Raw genomic sequence first — 18,425 nt, 5'->3', positions numbered from 1 at the left:
TGGTGCAGCAAAGGCTAAAAACCCCTCACAGAAAACCCCTCAAGTGCTTCCCCAAAAAAAACCCACAAGGACCTTCTGTATGAACAATGGTTGTGGTCCAGGGTATCCTGTTACTTTTTTATTTAGGGTATTTATTCTATGCCATCACACTCACTCTCCCCACTTAAACTTCATCTGATGCTTTCGCAGCATTTCAGGATTTCAAGAGTGTAAAAAACCCACAAACCCCAAACAACCCAAACAAACAAATATCCAAAGCTCATTCTTAAGAATGTGGCCATTCCTCAGACCATTAAGTGCAACTTTCAGAGGCAGACCACCAGTACGTGTCTTCTGGTGCTGGTAAATATGTGGAAGTACCTGGTAACTGATCATAGTCTGGTCTATGTGAAGGTTTGGGTGGGAAAAGGTGGGGAAAGAGTGATAAGAATAACTGATGTATGGTGGAGTCATGCAGAGACAGCTGTCTCTATAGCTGTATCCTGAGCAACTCTTGAGATGTGAGCACAGAGTGAAACATTCTTCACTCACACAATCACAGAATCACAGAATGTTAGGGGTTGGAAGAGCCCTCGAAAGATCATCTAGTCCAACCCCCTTGCCAAAGCAGGACCACCTAGGGTAGATCACACAGGAATGCGTCCATGCAGGTTTTGAATGTCTCCAGAGAAGGAGACTCCACAACCTCTCTGGGCAGCCTGTTCCAGTGCTCTGCCACCCTCATACTGAAAAAGTTTTTCCTTATGTTAATGTGGGACATCCTGTGCTCCAGCTTGCACCCATTGCCCCTTGTCCTGTCATTGGATATCACTGAGAAGAGCCCGGCTCCATCCTCCTGACACTCACCCTTTACGTATTTACAAACATTGATGAGGTCACCCCTCAATCTCCTCTTCTCCAAGCTAAAGAGACCCAGCTCCCCCACCCTTTCATCATAAGAGAGATGTTCCACCCCCTTAACCATCTCTGTGGCTCTGCGCTGGACTCTTTCAAGGAGTTCCCTGTCGTTCTTGAACTGAGGGGCCCAGAACTGGACACAATATTCCAAGTGGGGTCTCACCAGGGCAGAGTAGAGGGGGAGGGGAACCTCTCTCGACCTACTGACCACACCCCTTCTAATACACCCCACTCAACCTGATTGCAACTTTTTTTCCCCCCCTCCTGTCTTCTCCGTAAAGAAGAACTTGCTCATCAGTGTTTTGCAGTGGATGGCTTTCAGCTCACAGCAAATTTTGGAATGTGATCAGCTATGGCAGCCATTGCTATATCAGTGGGTGTGTAGCATCTGAACACTGTACAGTCGTTAATAGCTCTTTTCCTCAAAGGCTTTTCCACCGTTTGGGTGGATAAAGCTAGCAAAAGAGTACAGGAATACAGGGGTTATAGAAGAAGGCTGTGGCTGTATTGGAAGTCAGTTGCTGAGTGTTTTGCAGTCTGGGCTAGTGAGCTGTGTGTTGGACCATCCTTCCTACTTCATTCTGTTTGCTTGAGCTGAACTTACCATGTTTGAACTTAAATAAGACTCAGAGAAACTGCTGGACACCTACCTACTTGTTGGTAGGGTATATATGCAGGGGAGTATACTGGGCTTTTCATCCTTGGGAAATTTCACTGATCTCACTGATCTTCAACGCCTGCTGTGACAGGTACTCCTGTGCAGCTCCCTAGTCTCTTTCCATCTAAATAATAGCTGTATCTGATAATAGAAAACTGCATTTTCCACTGTCTTACATTCTCTGTCACTCATCACTGATCATATGTCTTAAGGATACAATCTAATTCCAGTAAAACCCAAGAGCTACTATTCAAAGGGACCCCTCTCCTTACCAGCAAGATTACCTGATATAGGACTATTTGATTTAGTTTAAAGAGATTTTCAGGGATGATTTATTTTCCTTTTAAGTCTGTATTTAGCAAGAGAGAATGCAAAGGAGCTGGCTAGCTAAAAAATAGAAGCTTAAAGTAAGCTTAAAGTGGTTTGTTGCCTTTAACATGTATGTAGAATAAAATGAAGATGTTTTGTTTGGGGTCTTCTAACATACAAAACCTTCTTTCTTGTAGGTTCCAAAATTATTTGCATTAAGAAAAGCAATAAAAAGGTTAATAAAAATAACAAAAAGGTCTCTTTAAAAATGAGAAACGTCAGAAACATTTTCTCGGGTCCTTTCAAGAAGACAAACTGAACATAATTCCACCATCCACAGTTCCTCCCAGTAATGTATGAGGATGTGTTTGTGCAGTTCTGCAAGGTTAGGGGACAGCTGAGTTATTAGTGCTGTATTAGAGAACACGTATTGTGACCACACTCCAGCCAAGTCTCGAACGTCCTTTGCAGTACATATGTCCCCTGACACTTTCAGGTTTTTATATATGTTTTTGAATATCTGTGTTTATCATCAGAAGAATCTGAAGCTGCTGTGTGCAAATCCACCCTGAATTTCACAAGCAAGTATGCTATGATGTTGCATCTGATCATTCATCTTTTTTGAAAGTGAGATTAGTGGGAATTTACAATTATCTAGCTTTACTTCTCACAGAAAGCTGGTGTAAAACTAATGGCACTAAGATACAGGAGCATTTTTCTTGTGGCAAAAATCACACAAGTCAGAGCTTGCCACTTACATTTTCCAAGATAAGTTTGATGATTATCCTGTAAATGAGCATTGATTTTTTTTTTTTTCTGTAGATTCCATTACTTTCAATCCCAGAGAGATTGTTCTGTCTTTTTGCATACCTATTATAAATGTATAGCAAACATTTTCTCCGTATATTATTGCTTTTTTACTTAAAAAAAGACGCCCTAAAACCCCAAAATCACAACCTCCCCCCTTCCCCATGATGCTTTGAATGCCAGATCCTGGCTATTTTTAGTGCAGCCGGAGAGATTTGTGTGCTTTTGTAACAGGCTGACCCACAAGGTGGCACTAAAGAGAAAAGTGACAACTTGGCTAATAAAAAGTGAAAACCAAAGGCAAAATACCATATGCTGAATCAATATTTTTTTAATTAGGAGCACGCTTCCTTTATTGTCAGTTAAATTTTATTTTGTAAAAAGCCTCAAAGCTATATAGCAGCAAAGATGGTTCATTGCCCCCATCCCACATCAAAAGTTAAGTTTTAAAGAGAATGAACGAGACGTAGGTCGTCTACTTATCACAGTTCCAGAATCTCAAGAAGGATAATTGTGATCAAAATGTAGTTAATTAATTTTCTTCTCTAAGGAATAAAGGAATTTAAATGAACTAAAAGCTGAAATCTTCTTTTCAGTTATTAGTCATGTTGGTAAGAAATATGACACAAGGAATTATTTATCGTCTGCAATATGTGAATGAGTTTTTTACTGGAAAGTTTTGATTGCTTAATTTTTATGCCTTTGCTGTTGAGTGCTCCGGTCTTATTTAATAAACAAATTAGTTGAAATAATATGGTTCCGGAATCAAGAATTTTATACCAACAGGGGTTAAATCTTGCCACTTTGAAAATGAGTATGAATTCTCACCAAAAGCATCTTAATCATGAAACTGCTTTTGAGATCCAAGTTACAAGTGGTCAGATTAACACTTTTCTAACGAGAAAGTAGCAGCCATGACTGTTCTGTAGACTGCTGACCTGAAGCTTACAACATAATGAAATAAATTGCATCCAAGCAATTTCTAGACCTTTATGACCAGACTAGCTATAACATTTTTATCTCTTCTGAGATGTATGCCTATGGGATCAGTACTATTAAGGGTGACAGGGGGCAGGAGTTTACTCACAAACTTCAAGTAGTACCAATGAGTTAAGAAAAAAAGTCCTTAAAGCGATGCTAAAATATTTTTCTGTGAGCTTAGCAGTATTACAGAATACCTGGTAGTGTGCTCTGGGACCCACCAAATGATCAGATATAATAGTAATGTATTTTGATGCTTAATAAAACTGCTACTTTGCAACCACTCTGAAAATCAAGAGTGACCCATGTGCAGCTTGAAAGACTGGAATCTGAATTACTAGTGAGAACATTTTCTTCTGTGTATTTTAAACATTGGTTAAACTTTAAGTGCTGCTGAACCATTCAGAATAGTTTTATCACTGCAAAGAGTTACTATTTTTTTAAAAAAATCAATAACTGGTATTCTACATTCAAAGACCTCGTTCGATTGGTTCGCATTATTCATTGTGTGAGGAAGTAAAAGCGTCTATTCCTCAGGATCCCAGTAAAAGCAAACCCAGGCAAATTTTGGCCAAGATGAGGACTGAGGCAAGTGATTCTGCCCATTCAGCTGAACTCCTCTTCCCTTTTGTAGTTTATCGCCCCCTGTTTAGGACTCCCCTTTGGCACTTGCTCCATTTTAAAGGCTAGCCCAAAGAAAGCCACGTTTCAGTATGTACCAAAGTGCTTTGTTGGAATCAATTATAAAAACACAGTGGCCATAAACACATACTGACCTTTTTCCTTGCAGTCCTTATTCAGAGAAAGCTTGGGATCAATCAGAAGTTGGACTGAGGAATTTCACAGTGATTCTGCTGGTAGACGTTTGTTCTTGTTCTTACAGATCATTCTTCTAGAAGGATTGTTGCAGGCTGTATTTCCCTCAGCTGTTAAATTTTGGCCACACTTCTTCAAAAATTGTCTATTTTTCTCTTATCCAGGACATTTGGCAAGTCACAGATCCCAAAGGTATTTTGATTGAGAAGGTGATGATCAGTGTGTATATCCTTACAATTACTCAGGGAGGCCATAGGTGGGTACAACTGGTTATAGTGGAGCTGACTAAATACATTCACATATTCATATAGTGTCTACTGGACACAAACACAGGCCTGAGGCAGGTGATGGTAAAGCACGACAAGTGTTCTTGCACAAGAAGGGACTGTCTAGTTTAGCTGAATCAGGAGACTCACGAGGGAACATCGGTATTTTTTCCTCGTAAAATGGTAAACGGAATATTGAAAGAAACAGAAGAGTGCAGGATGTTTATAATGCTTTACAAGACACCTTAAACTCTCTGCATTGACATCCATTACCAGAGGTCTGAACATGTATTGTACAGTTAAATGGATGAAGAGATTGTCCACAGACGTTTTTAAAAATGTGGTTTAATATAAATATTAATGAAAATAAATCCTTGCCTTGACCACTACCATGTTGCTTCTATTTTTCAGTGAAAAAGGTGCTGAACTAGCAGATAAGACACAATCTAGATGTGGAAATGTTGGCTCCTAACATCATCTGGAGTTTCTACAAATTCTTCTTCTCCCCCTGAGACTAACTTCTTACCACTAATTGATTCCAATTAGCCAGTTTTAAGTGTAATTATTCAGTGAAAGGAACAAACAGTATTATAACTATGCTCTGCATCCCACGACTAACAACATAGCATTATTGAACTCATGGAATTGAAACGGCTAATGCCTGGAAAAAAACACCTTCAAGAAGCTGCGTGTAAAAACACTGAGAAAAAAAACCTTTTTAAAGAAATTGAAATATACTTTAACTAAAACTTGCTAGTAGAGAATGAGGACACTTGTTTTCCTTCTTAAATTGCTGCTGACATGAGGAAAAAGAAATTAAAGGAAGAAAAAGAAAAATCAGTTTCTGAACAGACGTGGATAAACATGAAAAAAGAACATCTGGGGAAAATAATACACCTCAGCCACCTAACTTGGAAGTTTAAAATATCTAATTCTTATATGACAGTAGATAATTTTATCCTGAAACTTGAGATAGAAAATGTTTGCTTTTGACTAAAAAATGTGTTACGATTTAGTAGGGTAATACTGAGTAGTTTTAAAGGGATTGAAATAAAAAGAAGGAAAATTCCACAGCAAAGGATGGCCATGGTATGATCTCAAAGCACAGGGTTGAATGGGAAGCAGCGGGTGGTCACTGGGACGCGGTAGTACATAGGCAACACTCCATTGACGCCTCCTCAGATGTTCTTTCCAACTCGAGACATGACCAAAAAGCAAGAGGTGATGATAAGAGAGAAAGGAGAGATGAGGAGAAAAGAAGGATACAGATTACTAGGGAGCCTTTCCGTCCTGCAGCAAACTTCCAGCTTTTCATTAGACAGGACTTCACCCACAGCACAGTGCAGTACCATGCCCCTTCCTCTTATGTCTATTCCTTTATAAAAGGAAAAATAAAACTTGTCCAAGATGAAGCCCTATCTAGTCACCTGGCCACTCTAATTATAAACTGAACACAAATAGTGCTTAATGCCACTGGACTCAAGTAAGAAAGAAGGTCATTTATACAGGTGACATGGGGTGAATGAGCAGAGGAGAACAATAGAAGGAAATTTCCTTTTCTTGGTATGTTTAAGCCAGCACAAATCACCGTGTGTCAGCTTGTTTTACAATCCAATGTTTTGTCTGTTTTGGCTTTTAATTAGAAAGTCTTTCTCTTAGCATTTTTCTTAGCAGCAATTTTTAAACTAAACAGAAGGTGTATTCCCCAGTGCCATATGTTAAACCTGACATGCTACTGAAAATGCCTTCTGGAAAAAAAAAAAAAAAAAACAAACCAAACCAACTCCAAAACCACTAAAGGTAGGATCACTGTCCCAATCCACTTCCCTTTGGCCCACCTGCAAGCCTCAAGAGGACGCAACAGTCCTCTGTTAGGCAGCGGCACTTCTTTGGGGAATGAGTCATAACTTGCAAAGCCAACGGATGATAGGCTCCTAATTTCCTCTTTGCTTCTCTGGCCACCTGTTGTGGCTTGGAAACAGCCACCCCCCACTTGGTGTTGTAAATAACAGCCACGTGGAAGCTGGGTCTGTGGAAAGTGAATAGTTCATGATACTTTGAGAGGTTACCTTATTGACGTGTTTTGACCAACATGTTAGTAGGCTATGAAGTGCAGTCTGTTTTAGCACTTAAACAGAAGGGATTAAGAGCTATGGGTATCCTTGCCTTTGAAGGAGAACCCAAGGATGACCACAGAAATGCCTGACTGAGGCTGTAAGGGTCAGCAGAGCACTGACTGATGTGGGCTGACCCGGTCTTTTGCCCCTATAATTCTTCCCTGTATAAATTCCAGTTGTTTTGGGGATTTGTATAGAAGGACATTTTTTGAGCCCTTTACCATGTTTGGGTTTTTTGTTTGTTTGTTTGTTTTTTTGTGTGTGTGTGTGTGAGTGGGGTCAGTATGATAAAGTTTGTCTGTAAACCTTTGATATACCCAGATGAACGAAGGATGGATCACTCAGGTTAAAAGGCGGAAAAACTTAGGCAGCCTTGGAAAACTGTAATGTGCTGATCCCCTGTTCGGATGAACTGTACCTAGCTGCATGATATACAATAAGGTTGCTCATTTATAGAGCTTTTCTTCCAAGACTGTAAAGCACCAGTGTGAATACTGTGTGCAATCTTAACGTAACATAAACCACAGCTTTAACCATCAACTCTGCTGGCCACAGTATAAGCTGGTATAGAATAGGAAACTGTGCTGTCTGAAGTTTAGCCATGTTTCTTCTGATACTTGTCTAGGGAGGGCCATCTCCATAGCATTTCAGTTCAGGTCAGACATGGTCTTTCATTTTGTATGAGTAACTGAAACCCTATCCTATAAGCTCATAAAATGAGATTGCATACAAGATGTTGATGGCCTAGGGGAAGTTTTGAACAACCGGAAGATATTTTCAGGAATTTACTGAAAAAACGATCCATGATCTGATGTATTTTCCAACAGTCTCTGCAGAAAGGCCAAAGGAGTTGCAAGCTTCAGAGGCAATGTCCATGAAATTCAGGTCTACTCTTATAACTGTGGACAAATGAAAAAACCAAGAATTTTTCCTAATGTACACAAATTGTTTCTCAGGAGCCCCGTGCCTTGTAATTTCTCATCAAAATGGCTATATATAACAATCTGTACACAGAACTACTTGCAGAGAGCAGCATTTGAGAATGAATTAATAAGTTAATACCTCCCTTGACCTGTATCTGGTCAAGCTACATTTTATAAACCCATCATTACCAATATGAAGAAGAGGTTAATCTAGTAATGTGCAGTTTTAGAATGATGGATGAGTTGAGGCACACGAGCTGTTTAACACAGTACCTAGCAGAACCTTCTTATCATAAGTCTCCAGACTGACAAGAAGCCCAAGGAGGGGCAGAGGGGTGCTGCAAAGCTCTCGATGCTTTGTTTGAGTAATGGGACCAAAGTTGGAGATGAATATAAACAGCCTTAACTCCGCCACTCATGCCTTGCCCCAGTATTTTGACTGTGCTATTTCAACTTGGCTTAAGAGGAATTAGCCTCAAGGCTTCTTACTAGCATGCACCTTAAATCTTTTACATACCCTCTCCGATACTGGCCCTTCAATTTATAGACTAATATTCTCAAAGCTGAGTTGTGTGACCAACTCCCTCAGCTGGTTTTGGAAGATCTCAGCCTGGAGAGTTATGTTACTTGTATACTGAGAAGGCCAGAATGATGCTCCTGTGCTGTCACACACAGCTCTACATCCCCCTTTAAAAGCAGCAGAGCTGGTTAGTCCAACTGCCGGGCACTCCCTACTTTTCTGAGAAGGCTTCACAAAAGCCTTAACCTGCGAAACCTGTACTATTCAGGTATTTAATTAAAAATGTGATTAAAATGTAAAAATATTTATAAATGACACTCAAAAAGTGTGCCGCTGTATTCCAGGCTACTTCTACTCTTGAAGCACATCTTTGCCTGAATGTCTCCCTGCGCTGCTGATGGGAACAAACATAACTTAAAAACCATTGCAGAAAGCGATAGAGGGAAACACTGCCTGTTTTACTAATGCCTGATACTGACAGCCTGCATACAAAATCTTTTTTAAAAGCACTCAGGCACTTCTTTTGTGCCCACTTTTAAAGGGTTTAATGAAACATACAGAAACTGACATTTTAAACCTGCAGCTTTGGATGCTATTTTGCAGTGTCAGTTTGTTTCTTTTTCTTTCTTTTTTTTTTTTTTTTTTCCAAATCACATAGCAATAGTTTTCTACCTTTCTGCCTCAAACTTTAGTCAACAAATAATGAAGGCTATTTTCAGATAATAAAATGTTTCTGCTCTTTGGCCTGTTTTAACAGGTGGGCAGCCAAATGACACCGCAGTAATGTGTTAGTAAGTACGTGCTAGTTATAGAGCATAATCTTAGTCCTCCTAGGGCACAGAAACACAATTAGCAATCACCATACTTACAATTAAGACTACAAGCTTTTGTTAGACTGCTGCAAGATAAAAACAAAGCCTCAGTTTGTTCCAAGGAGAGCAATCTATGTATAATACTTATACAGGAATATATAAGAAAATACAAGTAACATATAAGGAAATCGGTAAATTCCTTTGACTTAAACTGGTTTGAGTGTCCGTAAATGATTATTTGCATTCTGCAACACCATGCAAAGTCAGAAAATATTTCTAGACAATGTACTAGATTCAGGGAAAACAGAGATCAGGCATCCCTTTGGGAAGTAAAATGGCTAATACATCACATTTCATGAAACTCTGCAGATTTGCTTTCTTTATGAAAGAAGCGTAGGACTTGATCTTATTTTTTTTTTTTTTTCTCACTATGGAAAATAAGGCCCTTACTCTGCAACTTGTTATGTACGCATTTAACTTGACGTACAGCACATATTCCTGTAGATTCCACAGGACTTAATGCCGTGGATAAACGCTTCTGTAACTGCTTACAACATCGGAGCTAAAGATCTTCAAAAAAGACAATGAACACAGATGGTTTTTGAAGTACACAGGCAAACCAAGGGGAACAGGGATACTTTCAGATATTGATCTAGATACTCGCTGCATGTATTAGTTCTGTGTTTCTGCAGTCCCTATGTGCAAAAGTTTGGGGGCAGGTGGAAGAAGCGGGCTCAGATTCAGTAGTTTGGTTTACCAGACCGCGATTCACCCCTAGGACTACTCAAGCCACGTGTCGGTGTGCTATCCCAGGCAGGATTTAGCACATCCTTAAATCCCCCCCGACTGAGAAGGGGGGTCCAGCATGGGCAGGAGGGAGAGCAGGAGTGAGCAGACTGTCCTGGGGCCGCAGAGTAACGGCATGGGGATTTCGGAAAGTCTCAGCCAACACTTACAGGGTGGTTATTCTCGGTTATTCCCTCCTTTTTTTTAAGTAGGAGTATTTATCCTTTCTTTCGGCTCCATCCCCACGTTAGTATGACAGCGCTATTGTCGTCCAAACGCGTAGTCGGCGGCTCTTTATTGAGTCTATATAAATCTGACCTAGTACCGGCGTTCAGGGTGCCTGTGCCGAGCGCACCGGTACGCGTACAGCTCCGGGAGGTCCTGCGGCTCGGAGGCTCCGCAGCCGGGCAGCCGCCCCGTCCCCGGCGCAGCCCGGCTCTCGCCCTCCGCCCGCCCCGGCCGGGGCTCCCGCCGCCGCCGCCTCAGCGACCTCCCCCGGAGCCGCCGCGTGTGACACACCGGAGAAAAGCCTCCCTCGTCCTCGCGTCGCCCCCGCCTCCCGCCCCCGCCCGCTCCCCGGGGGCGCCGCCGTCACCGCCGGCAGCCGGAGCAGCCGCTGAAGCCGAGGGGCGGCGGGGCTTGCCCGCCTCTCCCCCCTTCCCATCCCTTCCCTTCTCTCGCCTCTCCCCGGTGCCTATATATAGCCGCCGCTGCCCGAGCCAGCCGGGAGACCGTTCTGTACCTGCAGGAGACAGAAAAGGCAAAATAAGAGAGAAGCAGCGAGGAGCGACTCTTCGGAGCCAGCCCCGCCGGGAGGAGGAGGAGAAGGACAGGCTCGGCGCGGCGCCGCTGTCCGGTGCCGCTGTCCCCGGTGCCGGGCGAACCCCGCGGGGGCGGCCCGACCTGCGCGGCGGCGCGGGGCGCGCATGGCTCGGGCGCTGCCGGGGCCGGGCGCGGAGCCCGACCCCGGCCCCGGCGGCTCGGGGCGCGGGGGGAGGAGAGCTCCCTGCGGGCGGCGGCGCTAGCGGGGCGGGGGGCCGGGGCGGCAGGGCCCTCCCCCTCGGCGCCGAGGTGCGCTCGGCGGCATGTGCTGAAGTGACCCGCAGAAGCCGCACAAGTTGCCTGCGCGGCGCGGCCCCGGCGGCCGGACGGTGGGGAGCGCCCGCCGCCGCCGGCTCCTGCCCGATTCCGTCCCGTCCCGTCCCCCCGCCCGGGGGCCGCTCCCCGGCGGGGCTGCTGGCGGCCAGGGTGATGCTGCTCATCGGGAAGTGAGAGGCGGCGCGGCGGCGCGTCCCCCCCGGGCCGAGGGCCCCCCTGCCTCGGAGCCTCCCATGCTTTCGGGGCCCCCTCGGGGGGCGGCGGCCCCGCGGGAGGCGGGGGCGGCGCTGCCGTGATGGCCCTGGAGGAAAAGCGGGAGAAGCGCCCGCCCGTCACCCCCATGATGATCGAGGAGGAGGCCGCCCTGCGGAACGGCAGCCGGGGGCTGCCGCCGGGCCCCTGGGCCGAGGCGGCGGGGCCGAGACCCCGCACCACGGAGCGGCACATCGCCGTGCACAAGCGCCTGGTGCTGGGCTTCGCCGTCTCCATCCTGGCGCTGCTGGCGGTGACCATGATCGCCGTGCTGCTGAGCGTCCGCTTCGAGGAGTGCGGCGCCGCCGCCGACGGCCCGCCGCGGGCCGGCGCCAACGGGAGCCTCTCAGGGACGGCCCGGCAGCCGCCCGGCGCGGGGCAGCCCCCCGGCCGGCCGGAGGAGGAGGCGCGGGGCGGGGAAGCGGCGGCGGCGGCGGAGGAAGAGGAGGAGGAGGAGTGGCAGCGGCGGCGGGAGCTGCCGCCCTGGGCCCGGCCGCGGCTACCGCGGCACCTGCGGCCGCTGCACTACAACCTGATGCTGAGCGCCTTCATGGAGAACTTCACCTTCAGCGGGGAGGTGAACGTGCAGCTGGAGGTGCGCAACGCCAGCCGCTACATCGTGCTGCACGCCCACCGCATGCACATCGAGGCGGTCCGTGTGGCCGAGGACAAGCTGGCCGGCGGCGTGCGGGTGGCCCGCTCCTTCCTCTACCCCCAGACCCAGGTCTTCGTCGTCGTCCTCAACCGCAGCCTGGAGGTGCAGAGAAGTTACAACCTCAAGATCATCTACAACGCCCTCATCGAGAACGAGTTGCTGGGCTTCTTCCGCAGCTCCTACGTCCTCCACGGCGAGAGAAGGTAGCGGAGCGGCCGCGTCACCTCAACTCAACTCGGGCCGAAGTTGGCCGCCCCCGCCCCTCCGCGGCAGCCCGCGCCGAACTTCGGGCGGGGCGGCGCTAGGACCCGGCGGGCCGCGGCGCCGCCAGGCGGGTGAGGCCGCGGGCTCCGCACCGCCCGGCACCGGCGGTTCCGCGCCGCCCGGCCGGCTGCCGCGGGGAGCGGGGGCTGCGGGGTGGGGGGCGGCGGGACGCCCGGCAGGTCGGTGAGCGCAGCCGGGCCTCGCCGCCACCCGCCGCCTCTCTTGCCGGGGCTCCCCCCACCCACCTCCCGCCGCCGTCCGGCCGCTCCTGAGGGCTGGCGCTGGGAAGGCGGAGCTGCGGAGGCTCTCGGGGGCTGCCAGCCCTTCCCCGCTCCTCCCCACCGGCCAGAGGAGCGGGAGGGCGGTCGGGGGCGGCGGCTGAGCCGGAGGGGGTGTGTGGGAGCGACCGGGGCGCGGGGGCAGGCGGAGCTGCCTCGGCCGGGCAGGGCCGTGGGGCGGCTCCGGGCCGGGGCGGTGCGGGAGGCCGGGCCGTGCGGGGCCGGTTAGGCGGGGCCGCCGGCAGGTGAGCGGAGCGCTCCGCCTGCGCGGCCCGCCTCGGGCGGGGAAGGCTGCGGAGCGCAGCCGGCGGGTCGGGAGGTGCCCCGGCGCGGTTTGGAAATGGGCGGTGGTAAGGGGTAAACTTCCGAGCGTGGGACGAGTGAAACACACCGCCCGCTCCGTCCCTGCCGGGGCAGCCCTTGGGGGGCGGCGGGGAGGAGACTCCGGGTCTGTTTAATAAACACTCTCGCTGTGACCGGCTGCCGTGGGTCTTCCTGTGACAGAGCCTTGCCGGGTTACACGTAGCAGCGTGTAGGGGAGCGGAACTTCTCTGCTGTTTCGGTTTAATTTCATTATTTGAAGAAGAAGGTGGCGGGATGTGATTTCACATGACGTGAATACGTTTACGCCACCTGCTGCAGCTGAATCGCTGCAGATTTGCACCCCGTGGCAGGGCAAAGCTGGTCAGGTTTCATGCAGAACCAGATTCGATCTTGGTCTGCATTTTCTCTTGTTATTATAGCCCTTGGGTCCCACGTAGCGGTAGGCAGGGTCACTGTGGAGGCCTCACTTCAGGCACTTGGAGGTGTGTTTTTTTTTTTTTTAATTTTTTTTTTTTCAACTAGTTTCTTTTAACCACAATCAGGCTTTGTAATAGGAAAGAAAGATAGGATGGGCTTCTTGATAGTTCTGGCATGGTTTATCATTTTAGAATTAGTTTATTTTTAAGCTGTCCTTTCTTGAAACATCTGTGCAATGACAGGTTTTCTCTTCCTGAATCTTACTGGTTTATCCTGCAAAGTGAAGCAAAGAGCTTATAGTTGGAAGAAATGGGCAGAAATAGTGAGTTGGACAGAAAAAGAGCACTCACCAACTCAATTAAATAAACAGCCTGTGTATTAAAACGTGTTTTCATTGCTGTGAGTACTGATGATTTTAAACAGCCTGATGTTAGAACCGCAAGCAGGATTGGAATTAATTTTGTGCGACTTGTCATCTCAGTGAAATAAAATAGAAATTTGAAAAAGTATGGTTGTAGGAAAAGATGTGGATAAAATTCCTTATATCACAGAGGAGTGAATGAATGACTGGGGTAACTGGGAGTTCTTACAGACCTGTATGGAAATGGGCAAATCAGAAAACAAAATACTCTTGACAGCAGGGGGTATAATTCACTTTACAAACCCAAGGAATTGTTTAAGCAAGTTATTATTCCTGTGTATTTAGACTTTGTATAGGAATAATTGAACTGTCAAATAGGTGTGGCAGTGACATTTATCCAAAGTTACTTCAGTACCGATGCCCCAGTTATGATTTAAGAAAACAACGTCAACAAGAGACCTATTCATTTTTTGAATCATCAAGATAGCTTAAAACACAGGGTAGAAGGCTATGGCAAAATGTATTTTCCAGTATTCTTTTTATAACTTTTCAGATACAAGTTGCTTTGTTTTTAGTGAAGTTGGGCAAGATCCTTACCTTGTGTAAGGTAGTGTCATTATATTGAAATCAGTGGCATTTTTTTCTTTACACCAGCTCACTTCTGTTTCCTCTAGTACAATGTTGTTTTTAAAACTGTAATCAGTGTGTGGTTATAGTTTCAGGTGTTTAATAGAAGTCCTCTTTTTCCTTTTCAACTGTCACAGGCTTATCAACTCACTATAGTATAAGGTAAATAATACACATTCTAAACCATGGAACTTATTTGTTCAGAGCGTGCTCTTGCAGTGCAGCGATTTGCATTTTGATTAATAACCCATTTTTACTGTAATACATGTAACCATTTGTGGTCCTTAAACATGGACGGCTTCTACTGTGACAGACAGACGGGCTTCCTTCGTGCTCTGAGACACGCTGATGTTCCATCAGGGCTTTAGCTTTTTGACATCTTTACGATTAAAATACAGCAACCTCTTTGGAGTAGTGGGTGCTATAAAAGGGTCTAAACCATCGTTTTTCACTTTTGTTGTACATGGGTGAATAACTCTGGCTAACCGTGAGGCTTCACGAACATAGTACTGCCTTTACTTTATAATTTTTTTTTCCTAAAGTTAGTTCATTTTCGGTGGTCTTCATAGGTGAAAGTCATAAATTAGCCTGAAATGTTGCTAGCCGTATAAAAGTGTTTATTTTCTTACTGAAATCTTTGCTACTTCAATTGAAATGTAAAATGCAAGTGATGTGCTACAGATTTACTTTGCATTATGTGCCAGAATTTACTGGCAGTAATCAACAGACATTCAATACAGAGCTACTGTAGAGTACCATGAGAATATGCACGCATAATTTAAATGAACATCAAACTGGCATAAATGAAAAGGAAAAAAAGGTTTCTTACATCACAGAGACAAAACAAACAGACATATTCTTCCGTCTTATAACAACTAAGATGTCAAAATAGATAGGCTGTTGAGGAAACACATGTCTTCCTTTAATAGATGAGGTGGAATTAAAACACCTGCAAATTACTGCTATGGGGATGCTGAGAAGACAGGCTGCAAGGCTGTCATTCCCAGAAGTACAACTTTTTATGGTAATATTTTGGGGAACTGGAGATAAAAATGTCAGTGCCCAGAGAGATGTGTAGAGACATGGATGAAGTCCTCAGCCTGCTTTTCACTTTTGGCGTGCTATAGAAGTTTTGCTTGGTTTTGCCTCCTAACACAGAGAGAAATAGGTAAATAAGGACAATGTGGGTGGGTGGGTTTTTTTTTTGTTTGTTTGTTTGTTTAAACCTGTAACGTTTTAGTCTTTGGGAAGCAGTTTTTAAACTTTTTGTTTGTTTTGCTTTATGACACAACACGCAAATCGATGTTTGATAGTAATGCACATGTTATAAATATCACTGTTATTGGTAGTTGATGTATTTTTAGTATGAAATATTGACTGCCCAGTGTTTGCTCTGTTATGTGTATGCAGATATATCTATCTGTGAGAATACACAAGATGCAGAGTTTATCAGGTTCTGTTAGTCTGGTGAAGGGTTTGTCTCAATGGCCTAAAAGATAACAAGTGTTAGAAGACTGCTGAGAGGATCTGCAAGAAGTAGGAAAAAACCCCCGTATTTCCTTATTTAGAGAGTGTTGGAATATATACCGTATTCCCTAAGTATGCATTTACATGTGAGTCTGAGCTCATTAAAATTGTTAATTGCAGAGGAAAGTTCATCGTTCTTGCTTTATTAATAACAGGCCAGTACAGTTTTCCATGCTCACTTGAAGCTTCTGTTGATGTCTGTAGCTGTTCAGAGTGTGCCTAGAATGCAGAATCAGGTCCACTTGAAACACTTTGCATATAAATTAAGTTGCTTTGCTTCATTTAATTGGCTGATTTGGCTTTGTGGCACTAGTGCAAATCCACTGATAATATGGAATTTTGTTGGATTAACACTGGAATACCTGGCACAAACTTTTTGCCTTATATTTAGCAGCCTTTTGCAGAATTATGATTTTGGTAATCCGTGTTTTATAATGAGACAAGAAAAATGAGATATGATTAATTCCTTCAATAATTACTAGCCAAATAAGGCTTTTTATTGTAGACAAAAGACCAATGGTAACTGCTTCAGTGGTTGTAATTTTTTTTCAAGTTTTAAAAAAATTAGCCTTGTTTGAAAGAGGTCATAATTTCACCGGAAAACATATCTCTAGTTCTGTCAGATGTGGATGCGCTATAGCAAGATAAAAGTGTAACATTTCAAGAAGTTCATCTCTATGCTGTTTCTTATAAAATAATGCTGCGAAATATGTACAAAACCCAAGAATTTTTAGAAGTTAATTAGTTGCTTTATTTTCCTTATGGGCTACCTATTTTTTTTTCTCCTTTGGTGTTAGAGAGTATCATAATGCAGAATAATGCTTATAGATTGATTAATAATAGGTGCCACCAGTTCCGTTATATCAAATCTATCCACTCATCCTCTTCCCCCAGAGGAGTAACAGATGATTAGTCAGCCTCTAAAATTCTCATAAAAGTTTACCTGGTTGCATGGTTATTGCATGGTTATTTCCACTGGTGGAACTTGGAAAGTGAAACATGAGTCAATATCACCCAAAAAGCCTACATAGGTGCTGCCTTTACAGTTACATAGTTAACTCATAGTCATTTTCTCATCTTCCGTGCCTCCAGTAAATATTCGTATCAAACCTGGTAACTTAACCTTTTAAGTGTAGCTTCTTGTTTCTGCAGGGAGATCATTGCACATGGGTTTCTTCCAAATGTGTAAATACAAGTCTCTACCCAGAAAGGTTCCTATTCTCTATCTGGACTAAAACCTCTTTAGTTCCAAAGGAAACAGGTACAGATTTTATTGTCAAACTAAAGCATTCCCATTCAATACAGTGGCATAATAAACGCCTTTTACTCCTTCGGAGATCTTTTCACAATTTGCCCCATTAACTGAGGATGTCAATTTGTTCTCTATAAAATGCACCAGAAAAGAAAAGCACGTGTAGAAGAACGGTGAACTCCTCTCTGCTTGTTTTAAGCATTTGCTTACATTTGTAATTCTGCGAATGAATTCAGAACCATTCACAGAATGTTTTTTTTGGACTTGCACAGTCACAGCAGTGCTGTGTTGTAGTGTGTCTCAGACCTACATGCAACCGGTACAGAAGTACTCAGCAGTGGAAAACAATGACCCTCTTGAGTGCACTATATGACCATAATTTCTTATGTCCAAAGAAAGGCAAAGTGCCTTGCTGGTATCTCAGGGCAGACTGAACTTGCTGAAGGCTGTTAAATCCTGGTTTGAACTGAGGACTGTGCTTACTTGTTTTAGATAGTAAAACCAATATTGGCTAACTTTTTTTCATGTACTGAGGAACAAAACTGCTGCGAGAACCTGAAGATTGGTATGATGTATTTAACATCAGCGTGGTATCTGCAAATCTGTAGGAAATTTGTAGACCATTGCTTTGTATCAATTATGTTGCAGTACGGTAGTAAGAAAATGATAAAGCAGTGTTCAAGCACTGTGTACTTCGTACAGTTTGCTACGTCTGCCCCCCCCCCCTTAAACCCCAGTAGTCAAGCAGTGACTTAATTGGTATGTCCGTGAATCAAGTGCTGTGCACAGTTAGTAATTGCTTCTTTTTTTTTGTTTGCTTGTTTTCTAGGTTTCTTGGTGTTACGCAGTTTTCTCCTACTCATGCCAGAAAAGCTTTTCCTTGCTTTGACGAGCCCATCTACAAGGCCACTTTCAAGATCAGCATCAGGCATCAAGCAACTTACTTATCTTTGTCCAACATGCCAGTCGAAACTTCGGTTTTTGAAGAAGATGGATGGGTTACAGATCACTTTTCACAGACCCCTCTCATGTCCACGTATTACCTAGCTTGGGCAGTGTGCAATTTTACATACCGGGAAACTGTCACCAAGAGTGGAGTAATTGTAAGTATTTCTAACGTTGTATCGGATACTTTTCATTATTTTGAAAATGCTTACTTTTTGTGAGGGATCATAACATCAAGCACTTAAAGTATTTTCTTGATTAGCATTCCCCAATTTTGCTATTTTATTTAATGATAACGTGTATTGTTTGGGACCTTTTCTGAAGTTTTATCTAACATTTTTTGTTTGTTTGATGCTTTTTGTAACTGGTTAGCTTAGGAGGTGTGGTTGTCTAATGAGAGTTTAAGCTTTTAACTATGCCGTTTCACTTTGCTTTGATTTTCTTGGGAAGTTTTCTCTTGTTTTTCCTGTAGCCTTTTCAATACCAGTGTGAGACTATTTATTAAAAGGAAGCAGTAATACTGACAGGGTTTC

At 44.7% G+C, this 18,425-nt stretch overlaps 1 protein-coding gene across 1 annotated transcript in view; it reads left to right on the top strand.

Moving 5' to 3' along the window:
• Positions 1-11,285: 11,285 nt before the first annotated feature.
• Positions 11,286-18,425, top strand: part of TRHDE (thyrotropin releasing hormone degrading enzyme) — a 215,340-nt gene continuing 208,200 nt past the window's right edge. Inside the window, exons 1-2 of the mRNA XM_086471708.1 lie at positions 11,286-12,100; positions 17,777-18,050. Coding sequence (XP_086327834.1) covers positions 11,286-12,100; positions 17,777-18,050 — 1,089 coding nt within the window. The remainder of the gene's footprint in view (positions 12,101-17,776; positions 18,051-18,425) is intronic.

Source organism: Leptosomus discolor, chromosome 1, assembly GCF_034619465.1.
Source record: "Leptosomus discolor isolate bLepDis1 chromosome 1, bLepDis1.hap2, whole genome shotgun sequence".
Taxonomy (NCBI): Eukaryota; Metazoa; Chordata; class Aves; order Leptosomiformes; family Leptosomidae; genus Leptosomus; species Leptosomus discolor.
This window is presented reverse-complemented; position numbering and strand designations above follow the sequence as displayed.